This window comes from Canis lupus, chromosome 26 (assembly GCF_011100685.1).
Source record: "Canis lupus familiaris isolate Mischka breed German Shepherd chromosome 26, alternate assembly UU_Cfam_GSD_1.0, whole genome shotgun sequence".
NCBI classification, from domain to species: Eukaryota; Metazoa; Chordata; class Mammalia; order Carnivora; family Canidae; genus Canis; species Canis lupus.
Genome location: NC_049247.1, coordinates 11,456,129 through 11,475,081, shown reverse-complemented (window position 1 = coordinate 11,475,081; position 18,953 = coordinate 11,456,129). Strand labels below are relative to the sequence as shown.

At 51.5% G+C, this 18,953-nt stretch overlaps 1 protein-coding gene across 1 annotated transcript in view; it reads left to right on the top strand.

Moving 5' to 3' along the window:
• Positions 1–18,953, top strand: part of RBM19 (RNA binding motif protein 19) — a 122,914-nt gene that overhangs the window by 26,489 nt on the left and 77,472 nt on the right. The window contains exons 16-20 of the mRNA XM_038575192.1: positions 237–366; positions 8,679–8,848; positions 10,909–10,969; positions 13,581–13,660; positions 16,195–16,250. Coding sequence (XP_038431120.1) covers positions 237–366; positions 8,679–8,848; positions 10,909–10,969; positions 13,581–13,660; positions 16,195–16,250 — 497 coding nt within the window. The remainder of the gene's footprint in view (positions 1–236; positions 367–8,678; positions 8,849–10,908; positions 10,970–13,580; positions 13,661–16,194; positions 16,251–18,953) is intronic.

Below are 18,953 nucleotides of genomic sequence, written 5' to 3'. Positions count from 1 at the left end.
CCAATTGAGAAAACACAAGCAGACGCAAATGTGCCCAGTGACAACAGATGCTCAAGCCTGTCCCCTGAGCCCCGAGCTGCAGCAAGGGGGCCCCTGTGGTGGTCTCTGGGATCACGTGGCACAGAGTGTGCCAGTCTGTGCTGGCTCCATTCCCTGGGGGGAGGTGCCCATACTCTGAGCCTCAGGCTCTTCCTCTGCAGAAGGAACTGAGCCCTTCCCCTGCCCGGTCTCTACAGTTTCACCACACCCCCCTGTACCTGGAGTGGGCTCCAGTGGGCGTCTTCTCAAGCTCAGCCCCGCAGACGAAGGAACCCCAAGATCCACCAGCAGGACCTGCAGAAGAAGACAGGGCGGAGCCAGAAACCTGTAAGAGCTGAGATCAGGGTGTCCTGGGGCAGTGGGCAAGCTGAGGGAGGGGAGGTGGCAGGGCTGGGTACTACACTAAAATCTATCAGATGTTTGGTTTAAAGTTCTTGATTTGTCCTGGAGATCAGCGCATCTCAAACTCTTGGACCTTATAGCCAGGTTAAATGTCCTTAAAATCGGAGCATAGAAATTATGGGCATTGCATAAAGGAGCCAACTTTTCAGTTTGTCTATTAAAGGTTGAAAAAGACCCTGAGAATCTACCAGTAGGATTTAGAACAGAGCAGGTAGGAACCTTATTTTATACATCCGCCAGGATGCCTGGCCAGTGAGGGCAGCTGGCAGAGGGGAGATAACTTCTCTGGGTCCTTGGAATGGCACAATGTCCCCTGGCCACGAATGACTGCAAGGGCAGGCCAGGGCAGGGCAGGAAAGGGTCGCTGAGTCAGGGACAGGGATGACCCACCCCCAGCTAATGCTTCACATTTGGGGGCGGAGGGGGCGCCATTGGCACGGGGGCAGCACTGTTCCCCCTTGCCAGTCATTTTGCACCTTCAGCCTCTGCCCACTGAATGTTGGGGAATGCCCTCAGTGCTTAACTGCAACCTAAAACACCACCCCGCACTCCCTCAGTGTTCCCCAGATGCCCCCTAGGGGGCGAGAAGCGCTCATTGTAGGGACCAGGACCATATCCTAGAATCTGAGACCTTCAGAAAAGTTTTGAAAAGCCCTGGACAGTCCTGTTGTCCAGCTGTTAGGACTCTGCTCCTCCACAGTATCCCCCACTTTCCTTCACAACCTCCCATAGGGTTACCCACATATTAAAATATAAATTGAAAAAATAAGTCTCCCATCTACCATTTCCATCCTTACCAGAAAAGGTGTCTCACAGCAAAAATGGGGCAAGCAGAATTCTCAGATTAAAGAATAGACTTTTCATTGAACAGAACTCACTGTCTGTGAACCTCCCTGGGCTGTCTGCATGTGTCACCTTGTCGTGAGTCTGAAACCTTTAGGACTAGCCCAGTCAGCACAAGGCACTTGGGAGCCCCTGGTCTGGTATCTTTGTTCCAATCAGGGAGGGCAGTTCTTTCGTCTGCATCTTGCAGCTCTGGGAGCCTCCCTGGTCCTCAGGGTTACTGATTACTGGTATGAACCTTGGAGAACCCTTCACCAGCCCCTGTTGATGAATTAGTTTTGTCCACAGATTGGCTCAGGATTCCTTCAAATCCCACTTTTGCCACCATCAAGAAGAATTGTCTTGACACAGTCATGTGTTTTTCTTAACTAGCCATCACCCCAAAATCATCAGCTGCCTTAGTGTTCGCCTCACTTGCTAATCCTGAACTTGAACAGTATCTTTTGGCCAAAGCCAGTCCTCCTTTCAGGTGCATAGATTTGCCACAAGGGAGGGCCCCTTTCCCACCTGCTTTGGCAGGACCACTAAGCCTGGTACCATGTGGCCACATTCGTATGCACATGTCCTGGTGTGGCCCCTTGCTCTGGTCTTCTGTAACACTTGTCATGGTTTGTACTCTATTCATTTGGTTTTCTTGCTTCACATCTATCTCTGGCAGTTGACAAACCACGAGGGCAAGGAGTGGCCAGCTCGCTGGCTATTGGGTGCCCTGTCCTCTATGAGGTCCCAGGTATAGCCTGGGCTTGACTATGTGTAGATGGAGTGGGTGAATGCAGGAAGAAGGGTTTTTGCACCTGTCTGTGCCTGCAGGAGGTGGGGCTGGGTTATCTGTCTTTGTGTCCCAAACTTCCAGCACACAGTAGGATCTTAGTGATGAGGGGCATGTGCTCCAGCGTTCATCCCTTGTCAGTGGAGTAGAGGTGGTACCAGCACCCATGACAGTGATAGTCACGGCTCCTGCCGTGGGTACCAATTGATGCCTACACCACGAGCTACCCCTTGCTTTGTTCTAACCCTTTCCTACTTCCTGGAACTGTGTGTGGACAGGCTCATTTCCTTGGTGTCCATCTGCTTGACTGCCTATTAGAAAGTCTATTCCACAAGGCAGGTACCTTGCACACTTGCTCACTGCTGAACCTCAGTACCCAGCAAAGTGCCTGGCACCTGGTAGGAGAGCAGTGCATGGTGCTAAGTGGACCCAAGGGCATTTACTCCATGCCTGGCCCTGCACTAGGGACTTTGGGTTCCTCTCTGTGCAGCTCAGAGCTTCTGTGGAAGTTGCCATCTTCCTTGTTGTCATCTCAGCCCTGTGGCTGGGCAAGCCACTGTCCTCTGAGGCTGTTTCTGCATCTGTAAAATGGGTATGATGACCATGCTGACCTCTCAGGACGTTGGTGAGAGTGTGGTGAGGTGCTGTAGGTAAAGCATCATTACTCTGCTCCTTTCGTGCATTTGGCAGCAGAAGCCGGAGTGGATAGCCTGGCATTTAGCTGTGAGCACCAGCATATGCTGAGTGGGGGTGACCCCAGTGGGTGCCAACACAGACCCTCTTCCCCTGAAGAGGCCTGGTGGGGGGACAGATAGGGCTGGGTAGAGGTGGGGCAGCTGAGATGTCTCACTCCTAGTAGGAGTGGGCCCTGCGTCCAGAAACGCTCTGGAGCTCACTGAGAGGAGCTTTGCAGAGACCACGTTCCTGAGTCTGCAGTTAAGAGTGCTGTGTGCCCTGTTTCACTGGGCCTGTGTGGCCGTGTTGAGAGCGTCCCAGACAGACTCCCTCTGACAGGCTCTGCCTCGTAGGGCTGATGGGATTCACACAAAGGAGGCCACGGAGCTGGGCAGAGGGGCTCGGCTGCAGGCTGGATTTCAGACGGGAAGCTGTGCCTGTCTGGACTGATTTCAAGGCCTGCTGAGTCCCCCATCACCAGGTGAATTCCCACAGAGCTCACCTCCTGGGCCTCTTTTTGCCCTTTCTGTTCCTTTTCTTCCACAGATCGCATACTTAGCCCCCGCCCCAGCCTCCTGGGGCCTTTCCTTTTCACCTGCTCCTCCCCCCACACCCAGGCTTCCACCTTGTTCCTGAAGCTTCCGGATCCCCATCGTGCATGGGGACTCAGTCAGCCCCCCAGCCCAGAGACTTTCTTCAGCCCTGAAGGAAGGGGGTGGGGAGTGGAGTGGATGGAGCTTTTATTTTTCTACCCCTCCCTTCCTTTCTGGAAAGCTCTCCGTTCTCTGTACCAGTCTCAAGGGAGGGGGACCGTGTGTTTTATCTCCCCACAACCAAGACCCTCACCTCCAGATAAAGGGCTCAGAGTCAGGGGAGGTCCTGGAAAGCTGCTTGCAACTGATAACGGTCTTCTCTGCTGTCAGCTTTCAGCGCCCAGAGCTGGGGGGGGGGGGGGGGGGAGCCACAGTAAATTCTGCGGCCTGATTATAATAAAGCCCCATGTGGTGATGCGTGACTGGGTTTTATTGTGCTAACTACAGATGGAAGCACATTCTCCTCTGCCTGCCCCAGCCCCCTCCAGCCCACCTTGCTTTGAAATCCTGCCCTCCCGCCCCCACCATGCACCCCCACCCTCTGGCCTAACCCTGCTCTCCTCTTTACTTCCCTCTTTCTCTGATTCCTGGTGATTTTGTTGGCAAACATCTGTTTGAGTTTCACAGGATCTCATTTTTTCTTTCTTGTCTTTGTCTCCCCACTCGGGCCAGGAGCAGAAGTGCTTTTAAAAATGACCTTTGGCTTTCGCTGCCATGACACTTGGCCTCCACGCCACACCTCTCTGGACATGGATGTGGGCCTGGGCCCCAATAGAGCCTGGCCTGGATGCTCTGGGAGCAGGAGCCCTTCCCAGGGATGTGGCTAGCAGGGACACGGTCCCCCTAGACACTGAGGTGTGGTGTGGGCAGCCCACCCTGCAGGGAGAGACCTATGGGCTGTGGATAGCCACTGCCTTCCTCTCTTGGCTGCGGGGTTAGGGGTCTGTGACATTTGCCCCCAGATTTCTCATCAAGGCCTGGCTGGTAGCATGTGCAATGTGGACAGTCGGGGTGATGCTAAGACCAGTGAGACTATTCTAGATCACCATAGGCCCAAGCACTGTATTTTTTTTAAGATTTCGGTTATTTATTCATGAGAGAGGCAGAAACAGAGGCAGAGGGAGAAATAGGCTCCCTGCGGGGAGCCCAATGTGGGACTCGATCCCAGGACGCTGGGATCATGCCCTGAGCTGAAGACAGATGCTCAACCACTTAGCCACCCAGGAACCCCCACCCCCAAGCACTGTTCTGATAGCCTTCTATGCTCTAATTATCCTGATCATCCTGCAAGGGGGGGCCCTCTTAAAGTTATTCCCTGTCTTAGATCACAAAAAGGAAGCACAGAGATGTTTAGTGACTTGTGAACTATAGGGAGAGCCGGATGCACCCAGAGCCACCAGCCCTGATGTCTTGTACACTGAGCTATGACCCCACAGCTCCTCTTGGTCACACTAAGTGCCATTTGTGGGATGCCAGCTGTGTTCCAGTCACATGCCAAGTGCTGGACGTAGCCGTCATCCACGAATATTTGGGAGTGTCTGCTCTGGGCCTGGTGTAGGGGATGCAGTGGTGACAAGTCAGAAGGGGTCCCATCCTCAAGGAGCTCGCTTGCTCGTTGGGGGACACAGAGAAGTGAACAGACAAGGTGATTTCAGAATGGGATAAGGGATTTGAGTTGAGCCTAGGGGAATGTGAATGGTGAGTGGCTGGACCTGGGCTGGAGACCTCTGGAGCTGGAGTGGACAGGAAGTGCTCTGAGGGGAGGACACTGAACTGAGACCTGATGAGAAGGCAGGTCTAGAAAGAAGATGAGAGCAGAACAGGCAGAGGGGGGCGGCAAGTGCAAAAGCCCTGTGGTAGGGCTAGGTTTAGCGATCAGAATAGAGGCCTGTGCAGCTGTAGTGGGGGAAAGGGAACAGATGGGACAAGCTAGCAGGCCAGAGACCAGTGCTCAGGGGAGACGAGTAAGGTGGCCACTTGTCATCCAGATGAGAGGTAGTGATGCCTTGCACTGGAGATCCTGCGTGCAGATGGAGTAGCGGACACTTGTATTTCCAGACAACCCAGCAGAGTGTAGGTATGTGCACGCATCCATGCATGAGCATGTTTAATTCCACGTTCTAGATGAGCATGCTGAGGTAGGGGTCCACATAGTCACCCAAGCCCACACCACTAGTGAGTAGCATCACCGGGACTCTGACCAGGCCACTCATTCCTAAGGCTTGTGTGCATTTCACATCTCTGTGCTATTCCTGGCTAGTCTGTGGGCCCCTTCTCAATTTTCCAAGGCCCTTGTTTTCAGCAGATCTCAAGACCAGCCCCCTTGTCTTGTTAGTTCTCCCAGCATCCCAAGGGCAGTTACAGGTGCAGGCAGGTGGTTGCTAGGGACACAGAGGTTTATAGAAACAACAGGCACCTCTGTGCTGTTGGAGGATGGCCAGGCCACATTTAATCATGTCTTTGATGTCAAGCTGGATGTTCCTCCCAGATACTGGGGGTCAGGGCTGTTGGTTGACCTATTAGCAGTTGGAGGAGCCAGGTGATCTAGGCCAGCCGTGCACCTGGGGAGGAAATAGGTCCCGGCCGCCCTTGTTCTTGCCCGGGCAGGGGCCAGGGGCAGCTCTCTCGCCATGATAAGGATCCATCTGCTGTTCCTGGGGTGCCAACCCTAAGTGTAAGCTCAGCTCAGCTCCGCTCTCACTAAACCCACACATCACATCTCTTGGGCAGGTGCTTCTGACCTTTTACATAGCTCTTTGAAGCAGGGCAGCCACTGCTTGTAGGGCAGGGAGGCAGGCTGGGGTCGGGTTCCCCTAAGCTGCTGTGTCCTGGTGAGGCTTTGAACCCCCAGGACACTGGGGACTGGCTGGGTTCTGGGCCCTTGGCAGGGCTGGCGACCTGGGTGTGCTGGGGAGGAGTGAGCAAAGGTCCAATGAGCTGGTTGGTTTATTGGTTGACTACTGCCTAGTACAGAAGCGGCAGGCCATTGAGTTAGTTGCTGAGATTTAAACAGCATGGGTTTTTCTGTCAAAACATGGATTTTCAGCTTCTCTTGGAAGACCTGAATGCAGGAGTGCACCAACCTGACCTCCCATGGCAGCAGCTGGCTGGTATCAAGAAGGGGCTGCCCCCTGAAGCTAGCCATGAGCCTTCTTGATCACCATCATCCCCACCGCTGTTTTCTCTTTAAGAAGAATTTCTTTCTTTGGTCTTCCAAACCTCTCTCCCAACCTGAAGATCCTTAAGATTGATGGTGCAGATGCAGCAACCTCCAGCATTGTCCGTGGGCTGCCCACTTTTTGTTATGTGGCTACCGTGGTCATTAATGAGACAGTCCACCTGGGGCATGGAGCCTGGTGCCTGGCGCGTGGGGGGGGGAGAGGGGAGTCTAATCAGCCTTCCCTCCCCCCTGCTTTCATCTCCGAATTGGCAAATGCAAGGAGTCAGTGGGGTGGAAATGTCATTCCTGGCTGAAGGTCATGGTGTTCAGTGCGATTGAAGCTCTCATTCAGAACCCGAAGTCTTAGCTACTTTGCATAGCTTTGCTTCCCCATCATTAGCAATACTTTGTCCACCCTGCTTTGCTTTGAACATTGAGTACAAATGGCCACACCATGGAGTCCCTTGTTGGGTAAATTGTGTGAGTTTCTTGGGTGGGGGAGGAGCCTTTGTGTTGATTTCTTCTTTTTGTCCTGGAGTGAGAGTCTGGGTTCTGGGTTCACCTCCAGGGGAGCAGGAGGGGCAAAGGCTGTCTGTTCAACTGATGTGAAACAGACAACATTATCACTGCCGCCCGTCACCATCGGGGCTTGAAAGGGTTTTTTTTATGACAAAGCGGTTGAAGCTTAATTAGGACTTGCAAGCATTAAGCTTGCCTCAGAAGGGGCAGGGGAGACAGACATGAGACGGTTAGAGTACTCGGCATGAGGGTGGGGAGCGGGCTTGGACCCCCGGAAGCCTGAACTGTTGGAGTGCAGGTGTGCAGGAGGAGAGGGCTGTGTCTGTCAGCCTAGAGCCGGCTCGCAGAGCTGCCTCCGAGGGGCCAGTGTCGGCCAGTGTCGGGCAGGATGTGGCAGGTTTGGATCCGTGCAGAGGGACAGGCCCCCCCCCCGCTCAGAAACACACGGGTGCAAGGGTGCCGTCTCATGACCGCTTTGTAGAGCCTCCAAGGTGGGGTTCAGTTTCCCCAGGGTGTGGAGGAGCTTCAGAAGCTTGTATGGGGTGTTAGGATACCCTGGACCCCGATTATGTGACTTGGGGAGGTTGACCTGAACTGCACGCATTTTGTCACAGCAGGACTTCTAAGAGGTCAAGATACTAGGCACAGTTTTCCGAGGCTTCTGTCACCTGCAGTCACCACGGCTGGCTTTGAGTAACAGCCACGCACACTGGCCTGCTGATGCACAATCTCCTGTTTGCTCTTCCTTCTTCCTAAGATGCTTTTCCTTCTGAATAGCCGTGGCAGGAAGGCTCTGTAATCCTGTTCTCCAGAAACACCCAGGAGCACATTCAGTGTTCCCTTCCAGCTTTTGCTCCCTGCACATATCTCTCAGAAACTGTATGGAACCTGATTGGGCTCATGCTGTTCATTGTTTCATGTCTTAACTTTTCTTGTGATTTTTATATCCTAAGTGTCGCTCTGTGTTCTCACACATTCTTTGGAAACATATTTAATGAACACATATCCCAACCTTTGGTGGCGCTGCATGTGTCCTAGTGTCCTTCTTAGGAGTATTTACTGGGTTTTTTTATTATTATTATTAATTTTTTACTGTCATGCACAACTCTGAATTTATGTTGTTGGGTATAGATAAGGCACGGTCTTAACATGTATGGCTACTTGAAGTTATGTATATTGGGAATTCTGATTGAACATAACATCCCTGAAGTTCATGGGGTATTTAGAATGTTCTAAGTTTTGCTCCCATTCGGTAATTTTTCAAAAGTTTTGAGTCACATTTTAATTTGAGAGTTCACTCAGTCTTGTTTTTGCAGAAAAGTAACATGTTACAGAAGTTTGTAGTTCAATAAAACAGTTCATGCAGTAATTTATTTTGAAGTTCAGATTAGCGTGGGTTAGTCCAAGGCTCAGACTTCTGGTCTGTCTTTCACATTTCTTTCTCTTTAAAAGAGGCTGGAGGCAGGACAGCCTTGTACCTTCCCCATTTTCCCCTGTTGCCCCCAGAGAGGGACTAGAGCCCCGCACCAGCTGGGAATCAGTGCCCCTTCCCCACGTTGCCCGCACAGTGGTGGCACTTCTCTGGTCTAGCAGGTTCTGTGCTTTAGGCCCCTGAACTTTGATGGATTTGACATTTAATGGATTTTTTTTTTGGGGGGGGGGGGGGGGCTTGTGCCAGACAATGAGACCCCAGAAGGTGAAAAGCCAGCAGAAGGAAGAGCTGAGGATTGTCCAGCAAAAGTGGAAGAAGAAGAGGAAGAAGAGGAAGAGGAGGAAGAGAGCCTCCCTGGGTGTACTCTGTTTATTAAAAATCTCAACTTCAGCACGACGGAGGAGACCCTAAAGGGAGTGAGTGATGGTTAAGAACGGAGGGTGGGTGGTGGGGCGGGGAAGGCCCTCTCCTGATGTGGTGCCTGTGCACATTCTGCCTGTAAATCTGGTTCGTGCTGATACGGGGCTTCACAACCAGCCACCAGCCACTTGACATCCCTGCTGGGCTGTCCCGTAGGCATCTCACCCAGGGGTTTGAGTCGTGGGCAGACTAGCCTGGGGGCTGGGAGGGGCAGCCACAGACATGGAAGGGGACGTGTCAGGTCGGCTAGAGAGGCACATGCAGTGTGAAAGCTGTAGTCTGCGTTCGTTAGCATTGTACATTCAGAAAACAAAGCTCCCCCCTCCCATTGTTTCTGTGATGTTAACTACCCAAAAGCAAATGTTAGCACAACCTTCTGGCCTGATGAGAGCATACAGAAGACACAAGAATGAGTGTGGGGCAACGCTGCCTGTAATCCCTGGATAGGGTGTAGGTTTTGCATTCTTGGTAGAGGGAGGGCAGAGGGTAAAAAGATAGGCATCTCCAAGTAGGTATTTGGGAAATGTCAAGCGGGTCCTACACTGAGTGGGGTTGGGGGACGTTGGGAAGGAATTGGCCAGAGATAAGGAAATGGGGCCTCCAATTCCAAAGGATTAGGGTCTGCAAGCTCCCCCCGCAGGTCTGAGAACTGCTACAGGGAGACTCTTCATTTCTATGAACTGGGTTTGACACTTTTTTTTTTTTTTAATGCGTAAATCAGCAATTATTAGCAGGCTGACAGCCATGGATTGGTTCTGAAAAAACAAGATGGCCATAAGGATTGAACTAATTGATTTCTAAAAACTCTTTGGAGTTCCAAAATCCCACAGATGGATTCAAGAGGGAGAATGGGGGTCTGCAGAATCCCAGAGGCAGGAAGGTGGTGGCTCGGTAGGCGGAAAGGAGGTCAGCCTGCAACTGGAGGGAGAGATTGAGGTGTCTCCTCTTTGGGGAGGCAAGAGGTCAGAGCCTCCACCCTGAGGCCATCTGGCTAAGTCTCTGTCATGTGACCATCCTCCTGCAAGACCAGAAGAGTGGCCATGGCAGAGGGGCACCTCAGCCAACACAGCAGTATCTTAAGGGCAAAGATTCACTGTCTGGAGCAGCTGGAGACCCACCCTTGGATTTATCATTGGCTGCTTCCTGAATCTGTTTTGGTTCAGTTTGAGTTTGCTTTTGTAAAGAGGCACGCCCTAGCTGTGACGGATTGCTTCGACTAGGCGAAAGCAGCTTGTAGCTGGTGTTCATTTCCAGTGTGCTGGCTCTCCTGGGTCTGGTACGGGAATGTCATCAGGAAGATGCACCCAGGCTTCAGACTCATGAGCTGGGAGGCACGGCCAGGATGATGTTGTCCAGGTGCCTCCTGCATAGCTGTGAGGACTGAGCTTCAGGATGTCCAGTTACGGTCCCAGGGCCATAAGCCCATTGAAAGCTCTGCAGGAACAGCATCCAGCCCACAGGCCCCTACCACCACATGGTGCCACTGGGTTAAGGTCAGACTGCCTGCCTGTGGATCCCAGCCTCATTCCTGGCCAGCGGTGCAACCCTGGGCGAGTCCTTTGTCCCGTCTGTGCCTTGGTCTCGTCACCTGTAAAATAGGGATGTTAGGAGAATCTTCCCATGCATGGAGTGGTTTTAAAGATCTGTTTAGGACGAGTGAGATAGTCCAAGGGTCAGACCTTCAGATTGAGAGAGTCCCTAAGTGTCTGTATCTTTTTTTTTTTTTTTTTTTTTTTTAAGATTTTGTTTATTTATGAGAGACAGAGAGAGAGAGAGAGAGAGGCAGAGGGAGAAGAAGGCTCCATGCAGGAAGCCTGATGCGGGACTCATCCCCGGACTCCAGGATCATGCCATGGCTGAAGGCAGCGCTAAACCACTGAGCCACCTGGGCTGCCCAAGTGTCTGTATCTTAAGCACAGTCTGGGTATCGACTCTGCTGTTACTCCCTCCATCTTGGGGCCTGTGGTCACATACGCAGCTTCTTTCCAGATGCTCCTGTACTTGTTGCAGGATTAGCCTAGAAATACTGCTGATGCATGTTGACATTCCTTTCCAGGTGTTTTCCAAAGCAGGGATGGTGAAGAGCTGCTCCATTTCCAAGAAGAAGAACAAAGCAGGTATTCCTTAGGAAACTGCCTTCAGAAAGGATAATTCCAAAAGAACCTGTGGCTCTGGGTAGGGGTAGGGGTAACTTTTGCTTGCTGATTTTGAAGGCCCTCTTGGACTGAAGCACTGTCCCCCTCAGAGGCAGCCATGCACATCAGGTTCTTCTGAGTTTAGACTCTGCCACCTTGGACTGTCCCATGGTCTCCGAGCAGTACTTTTGATGTGCCACCAGTGTACAGTGACACTACCATAGCAGAAGCCTTGCTTTTCCCCTAGCACCTCTGGGCTTTGGAAGTTTCTTAGAGAAGAGCAGGAAGAGACCCATCTCAGGCCTTCCCACTTCCCTTCCGAGAGAAACAACCCAGACATAGAACCTTCTGGAACATTCCACTGAGCCATGAACCATGTATCTCCATGGCCTGTGGGTCACCTTACAGATGCCACCCTCATCTCTCCGTTTGGCCTCTGGTATTATCATGAGGCCCTGGGCCCCTGCTTGTCTCTTCTCCAGCCCTGGCTCCCTACATATGATGGACGGGCCACACGTTCTTGCTCTTTCACAGCTGTTCCATCCCATCCCTTTCACATGGCAGGATTTGCAGGGATGCCACGTGAGTCAGCCAGAGCTGTGTCCTGGCACAGAAACAAGCTGGTGGGTACAGCATTGGGTGATGAGGGACTGGAGCCCAGCACAGGCATCTCCACATAGCATAGAAGTCCAAGATCAAGGTTTTAGCAGATTGGTTCCTTGTGTGGGCTGTGAAGAGCCTGCCCCAGCCTGTCTCCTTGACTTCTGAATGGTAGTCTTCACACTCATGGGGTGCTCTCTTGGCTTGTGCCTGTCCTGTGTTCAGATGCCCTCCGTCCCCCTTCTTAAAAGAACACCAGTCATATGGACTCAGGGCCCAACCCCAACAACCTCACTTTTCACTTGATCACCTCTATAAATAGCCTTTTCCCAAAGGTCACATTCTGAGATGCTGGGGATTAGGACGTCACCATAGAAATCTAGGGGGCACTATAACATCCTGTTCTCTGGGAGCCACAGGGCTAGTTTGGGAACATAAGAAAGGCAGTTAAGTACCAAGGAAACAATTTGAGGGCTTGGTTGCAGGAGCTTCAGGAAAGGAGGTGACCCTTGACTTCCAGGCAGCCAGTCGGGCCGGCAGAGGTGCTGCCCAGCCCGGGGCTGCCCCTGTGGGTTACAGGCTTGCCGGGCCCCTCTCTGCCGCCAGACCTATGGAGCCTGCCTCCAGCCCTCAGGAGTGCTCTTCAGCGTACTTTAGAAAGAGTTGCCTGATCTTTCAGTGTCGCGAGCACCTCTCTCGTGCGCTCTCTTTCTTAAGAGCTTGTGTTGGAGAGCCCTGCTCCACCAGGCTCCTCCATCAGAGTTGGAGGGGACTAAACAGCCTGTATACCTGGGAGGGTTGCTGCAGGTCACGGAAAGCACGCTTCACGCGTGGTGGGTCTGCACAGCATCAATGATTGGGTGATGAACCAGACTTTCCGTAGCTGCCTTTCACACAGTCTTACACGCTTTCTAAGTGTCCTGTGTACGCAGACACCACCCACCACCACCTTTAATCTTGACTTCTCCCAGGGAGAGCTTTCCAACATCCGCTCAAGAAACCAATGGTCAGGGTTGTCGCAGGGTGGCGCTGCCTGCTGATGATAGTTCTGTCATAGACTCTCTTCTGTGGCCCACAGAGAGAGTCACATTTGGACAGTTCGTGGACTTCCTTACTGCCTCGGGGCCTCATCTGATATAGCACATTTCCATAGTGAATGGAAATGCAAGCAAGAAGCCCACTTGGTTGGGGCTTGAGTCTTACGAACAATACAGTCGATGCAAAGATGGGGCCAGTGAGCAAGTCAAAGGTGATGAATCTTGCTTGTCATTTGGACCCATCAGACTTGAGCCAGTCTTCTGAGTTCAACTGTGAAAAAAAAAAAACAAAGAATAAAATAAGTATATCTGTGTAATATGCAGGGAGGGGAGGAGGCGTGTGTCACCTTCTGTGACATAGGTCAAGGCGTAATCAGACAAATGCCCTCTACCATACCTGCTCCCCTGAATTATACAGTTGTACATATATACAAACCAGAGAGGTTTGCATAATGCAGCCCCCCTCCTCATCGGAACTTGGTATCTGAAATTCAGGAGCAGCTGTAATTGGATGGCCAGTGTTACCTGTAAAGAGTAAGTCTTTGGTGCATTTGGCTTTCACGCATATATTCATTTTCCGCATAATGTGTGGAAGAGGAGGACTGCCTAGGTAGACGTTGTGTCGCTTATCATAGCGATGGTCATCCCTGTTCATTCCTTCTCCCTCCCAAAGGTGGAATTCTATTACGAAGTTAATTATCATGTCAATCATCTGTTAATTAATAGTCAACTGGGCCTCAGGTGACAGCTATATAACTTTGTTGGCTGGTTCTTCAAGATGACTGGTAATACATGTTGAGCCAGGAGTGGAAATCTTTTTGGGAATGAAGGAGAGGTGTGAGGAAGAGAGAAAAGAGTGGGCGTCCAGGGGCCTGCTGAGACCCTTGCACTTGGGCTCATGCTTTCTTCACTTTCCTGTCCACCTGCCTCACCCCTGTGATTTCTGCCTCCTTCAGGAGAGCTGCTTTCCATGGGATTTGGATTTGTGGAATACAGGAAGCCAGAGCAGGCCCAGAAGGCTCTCAAGCAGCTCCAGGTAAGGTGGGGATTTCGGCTGAGGTCCCTGGAGGCACTTGGTGGTGCCTGGGGTGGGGGCTGCCTGTCAGCACTCCTGAACTTGAACAGGAATGCAGATTAGGCCATATTTTCCTGGGCCTTTCACTTCCTCTAGTTGTCTAGGGAGGAGAGAACTGTAGCCTAAGAAAAATTGAGACCCATTCTCAGCACTCTGTCATCACTATAGTGTGTTCATTAATCTCCATCTCTGTGCCACGTCTCAAGGAGACTGGCAGAGCAGACCTCTGAATAAATACACAAGACCAGGCCATGAGGAGCACTTGGATGGAAATAAAGAAGGCACTGTGATGGGTTGGGAGGGCTACTTTGCATTGTGTGGTCTGGGGAGGCCTCTTTGAGGAGGTAAAAATTGACAAGAAGGAGTCAGCTACCTAAAGATCTGAAGGGGGAGCAGTCTAGGAGGGAGGAACAGCACGTACAAAGGGACTGAGGCAGGGCTGCTAAGGTAGGAGTGAGCTTAGTATGTTTGAGAGGCAGGAGTTGGTGTGGGGTGGTTGGTACCTAGACCTGGATCTTGTAGGCCATTTAAGGACTAGAATGCAGTATAAGGCAGTGAGATTCTGGCAGAGTGCTTGGAGCACACTGGGAAGGGACTGGTTTATGCTTCCGGACAATCTCTGCAGCTGCTCTGCAGAGAGCGGATCATAGGGAGGCAGGTGAGAGAGCATTGAGTCGTCCAAGCAGGAAAGGGTGTTGGCCTGGGCAGGGGTGGAGGCAGTGGGGACAAGGGAGCCAAACTCCGAGGTGTCTGGACATGTCCTTTTCAGAAGTGCAAGATCAGACTGGGGCCCTCAGTAGCAAGAGGGAACCTGAATTGGGGCTGCAGGGAGCCAGACAGCCTGGGATTTGCACCTTCTCAAAGTGAGCCAGGCCTGTGCTCGAGATGGTGTCCTCAACAGTCTTGCCCTGGTGCCCTACATCCCGAAGGCGTTGGGTGGTAAGGGACAAGGAGCAGTGCCCTCCCACACACTTCTCTGTCTCTCTGCAGATCCGCTTGTTCCCCTCCAGCACTTGCCTTTCCCTCGTTCTGCAGCCAGAGTGCTCATGACCAGGCCTCTAGGACAGGCTTCTAGACCCAAGTCTCTGGAAGGGCTCCAAGGGGTCCAGGGGCCCTTTGAAGCCATAGTCAGAATGTCATGTGTCTGTGTGTACTGCACTAAGGAGGACGTGGTCTGCCTGGCATGAGGCCAAGCAATGTGAAGGTAAAATAAGAGTTGAATCAGGCCAAGTTTACAAGCCAGGGCATGGCAGGCTGCACACCATACCCCTGCCCTCATTCTCTTCTTGAGGGGTGCGCCTGGGCCAGACCCAGCTGGGCTGTTTGCAGTGTGGAAAGGATGCCCAAACAGGGCTACCTCCCTATCCTAGCAGAGCTTCCTGTGCAGGGGGAAGGCTTCAGGGCTATAGGAAATGTAACCCGGCCCTTAGCCAATATGTTTTTGTAGAATTTTGATGACCTTGGCTCAAGGCAACTTCATGAGGGGCTGAGTTGGTTTTGGGTAGGATGATGGGGAGGGGACCCCTTCGGGGCTTCTGCTCTCTTCGAAAGGCTCTCTGTTCTCCACCAGGGCTTGTAGACTCATGCCCATGGGGGCCAGTGGGGGCAGGCAGTGTAAGGGGTGAAGAGGCAGGCATCACCCAGAACAAAACCAGGTGCTTGTGCCCTGTCTAAAGGAGCAGCGACTTCTTGGCTTCACCCAGTCATTGCCTCGTGGGGAGGCAGATTACAACAATACCAGATCTCTAGGGGGTTTTTTTGTTGTTTTTTTTTTTTTAAGAGATGCCAGAAATGCCACTTCGTTATTAGATGCCATCAAGGCACATAACTGAATTTTAGCTCTGCACGTTTAGTGCTTCATTCTCTGCCACATGATGCTGGATTCTATAATAAAACCCCACCTCACACATGGACAGTGTTAGGTTCTGTACCTGCCTGTGTGCATATATATGTGCATATTTCCACAAAGAACTATTTACACGAATCTACATGTGGTGTATTTTATGGGAGATTTAAAGGATTTTTTAGGGTAGTTTTGCTAATATGCCAGTTTTGCCTTAAGGGACCCACGTGAGAGCCTGGCTTTCCTTGCAAGTCCTCTGTGGTTTAGAAATTTTTATTTTTTAAGCCCATACAGTCTAACCCGAACTCTGTCTGCAAGCCAGACCGAAGGGGCTTCCTTTGCCTGCACATCCTTACACACTATGGAAAATTCTATGCCCCTCGAATGGTGTAAAGGTCAAGGCCCACACATGGCTCGAGAGGATGTTGGAAGGCTGGGTCTCTGTGACCGCCAGCTGCTACCTGGGCTCAGCATGAGCCATTTCCAGGAGAAGCTGTTCTGTCCTTGATTCCAGCTGGCCCCTCTGCCTGGGAACATCTTCCTTCTGAAATTTCCCTGGCCCTCTAGGGAGGCCTGCAGTGGTGAATGGCAAGGGGGCAAGTGCGTATTTCTGGAAGGACAGAATGACAAGCTGTGTTGTCTTATTTCTTAGGGTCACGTTGTGGACAGCCACAAACTGGAAGTGAGGATCTCGGAACGAGCCACCAAGTAAGTCTTCAGTGCCCCATGTTTGCTTTGATCTGGGGTGGTCCCTTCTGCTCTGGTGCTGGTGCCCCAGTCCCTTAATGTGCCCTCCACCCAAACCCTCACCATCTGGGACTCTCCCTCACAAAGCTTGTGTCCTCTTTGCCAACTCCAAGGCCCATTTCTGTGATGAACTGGGATTGCTCCAGTCCTTTTGAGTGAATGTTTAATGCAGTTACTGTAATCAGAGGAGCAAGAATGGGAGAATCATCCTGCTTATCTTGGTGGTATCCGTAACCCAACTAAGAGTTGCAAGTTGTTGCTGGGGCTTTGGAGGGACCAGAGAAGTGATAAAACCTGAACATCCGCCTTTATAGACCTTTCTTTCCTGGAGCTGGATGACAGAGCCCAGAGACAGCCTCCAGTTGTTTTGAAAGAGATTTAGTAGGCATTAGTGATGGAGACAGACCTATTCTGCCCAGTGACCAGTTTCCTGAAGTAGTGGGGGTTTTTTCCCCAGGAGTTTCATTTTGCTCCTACCCTTCTACCCACTTATATGTCTAAATGAGCTAGTAACCCCCAAGGTGCTTTGAACAGTGCCCGGCACGAAACGTGCCCTGCGTAAGGCATTATTGTCCTTGTCACGAATTGCCTCAGGTGATGAGGTGATTGCTTCTAACAGTCCTAGGGCTGGTTTAAGATATTTATTTGGTAGTTTTCAGCAGGTGGGGGGTCATTTGTTGTGGTCGTTGAGCAGATTAGCTGCTGGTGACTGTTCTGGAGCTGCTGCTTTTTCTTCCCTCTCTCTGTTTTCAAAGCAACTCATGAATCTAGTGCCATGCCACCTCTGCTATTGTTCACCCATCCCAGTCTGTGCCATGTCAGCATCCTTCAGGAGAAGAAGGCCTGGTATGGGAAGGGTTCCTGAGCTGTGATGGTACAGTGGAAGTTGAGTTCAGGCCTGGGACTCCACAGCTTTGGGTTCTAGTCCAGGAACTGCGTGACCTTGGGTGGCTGCATGAAGCGTCTGGCACATGCCCTACATGTGAGCACTCAGCCAGTGGTGGAGATCTTCTTTTCCACGCCCTATCTGCAGGGAGTCAAACTAAGGTCACCTTGCAGATTTCCAGTGTCCAGCCAATGTTGATTTAGTAATCCTTTTATTCAACAAAAAATCAGAGAAAGCCCACTGTATTCTACATACTCTGCCCAATTGCCAGGAATGGAGTTGCCTTGTGCTCGCATTCTAGGGTAGTGTATTTGGTAGAACCTTCTACAGTGGTGGGATTCTTCTCTAATGTTCTGCATCTGTGCTGTCCAGTATGGCAGCCGCTTGCTACGTGTGGCATTTGAACACTCGAAATGTGTATTAGTTATCTGTTGCCGCATAACAGAATATCCCAAACTTAGCTTAAAATAGCAAACGTTTATTATCCCACTCTCTTTGGGTCAGGAACTCAGGAGCAGCTTAGTTGGGTACTTCTGTCTCCAGGTCTCTCAAGAGGTTGCTATGAGGATGTGGGCCAAAGCTGCAGTTTCATCTGAAGTCTCCCTGGGGGCTAAAGGATCCACTTCCAAGATGGTGCCTTCCCATGGCTATTGGTAGGAAGCCTCTGTTCCCCACCATGGGTGCCTCTCCCTGGGATTGCATGAGGGTTTTTCCAGCCCATTTCCCACAGAGTGAGTGATCCAAGGGGGAGCAAGGAGGAGGTGACAGTGTCTTTTACGACCTCATCTCAGAAGTCACTGTTGGCATCTCTCGTCCATTGGTCACACAGATCTCCTGTCTAATGGAGCATGGGAGGGGACTCCCCAAGGGCATGAATCCCATGAGGCAGAAATCACAGGGGACCATCTTGGAGGCTGGCTCTCCCAGCAGTTGAAGAGTTGAATTTTGAATTTTGTTTCCATTTAGATTTAGCTGGCCATGTGTGGCTTGTGGCTACCGTATTGGACAGCATAGCCCTAGGGCACAAAGAGTAAAGGGAAATATAAACAAATACATATTATGCAGTTAGGTGGTGATGAATTCTAGGAAGGAAAATAAAGTCGGGCAGGGATGAGTTGCTGTTTTAGTGGCAAAACTTAGAGAAGGTCTTTGAGGAAGTGATGTGGAGCAGACCTGAAGGGAGCAAGTCATAACAATCATCTTTATGACAACTGCTGCCATTTACTGAGCGTTTAGCACATGGTGGGCACCATGTAGAGTTTTTGACAGGTCCTCAAGCAGTATGACAAGACCAGCACTATTATTAGGGCCATTCCCCAGTTGAGGAAACAGAGGCCCAGAGAGGCCAAGTTAACTTGCCCAAGATCATTCAGATCCTATGTGGCCAACTTGGCATCCATACCCCGATTATCTCAGCTCCCTGCTCACAATCCTGCCCCACTTTGATGTAGGGACTTAGGTAAGGTGGGAGTGTGTTAGAGGTAGCCCTGAGCCCCAGGATAAGTTTCCTCTCTAAACCCCAGCCCATCTCCATGGCTAGAAATTGCTCTGGGGCCTCAGGACAATGTTCTTCCAGTGAGCAGTGGAAATGTTCAGATAAGCCCTTTGGACCATCTGGGGTCTTGCTGCATCCACAAAGGGACAGTGGAGACTGGATATGGTGAGGAACTGGCCTCACTCTCATCAGGTTTCCTGTCTCCAGTCCCCGCTGGCCCCTGGGTCTCTCAGATGACAGGCAGGAGAGACCCAAGGGTGGGCAGGTGGGCCAACCAGATGCT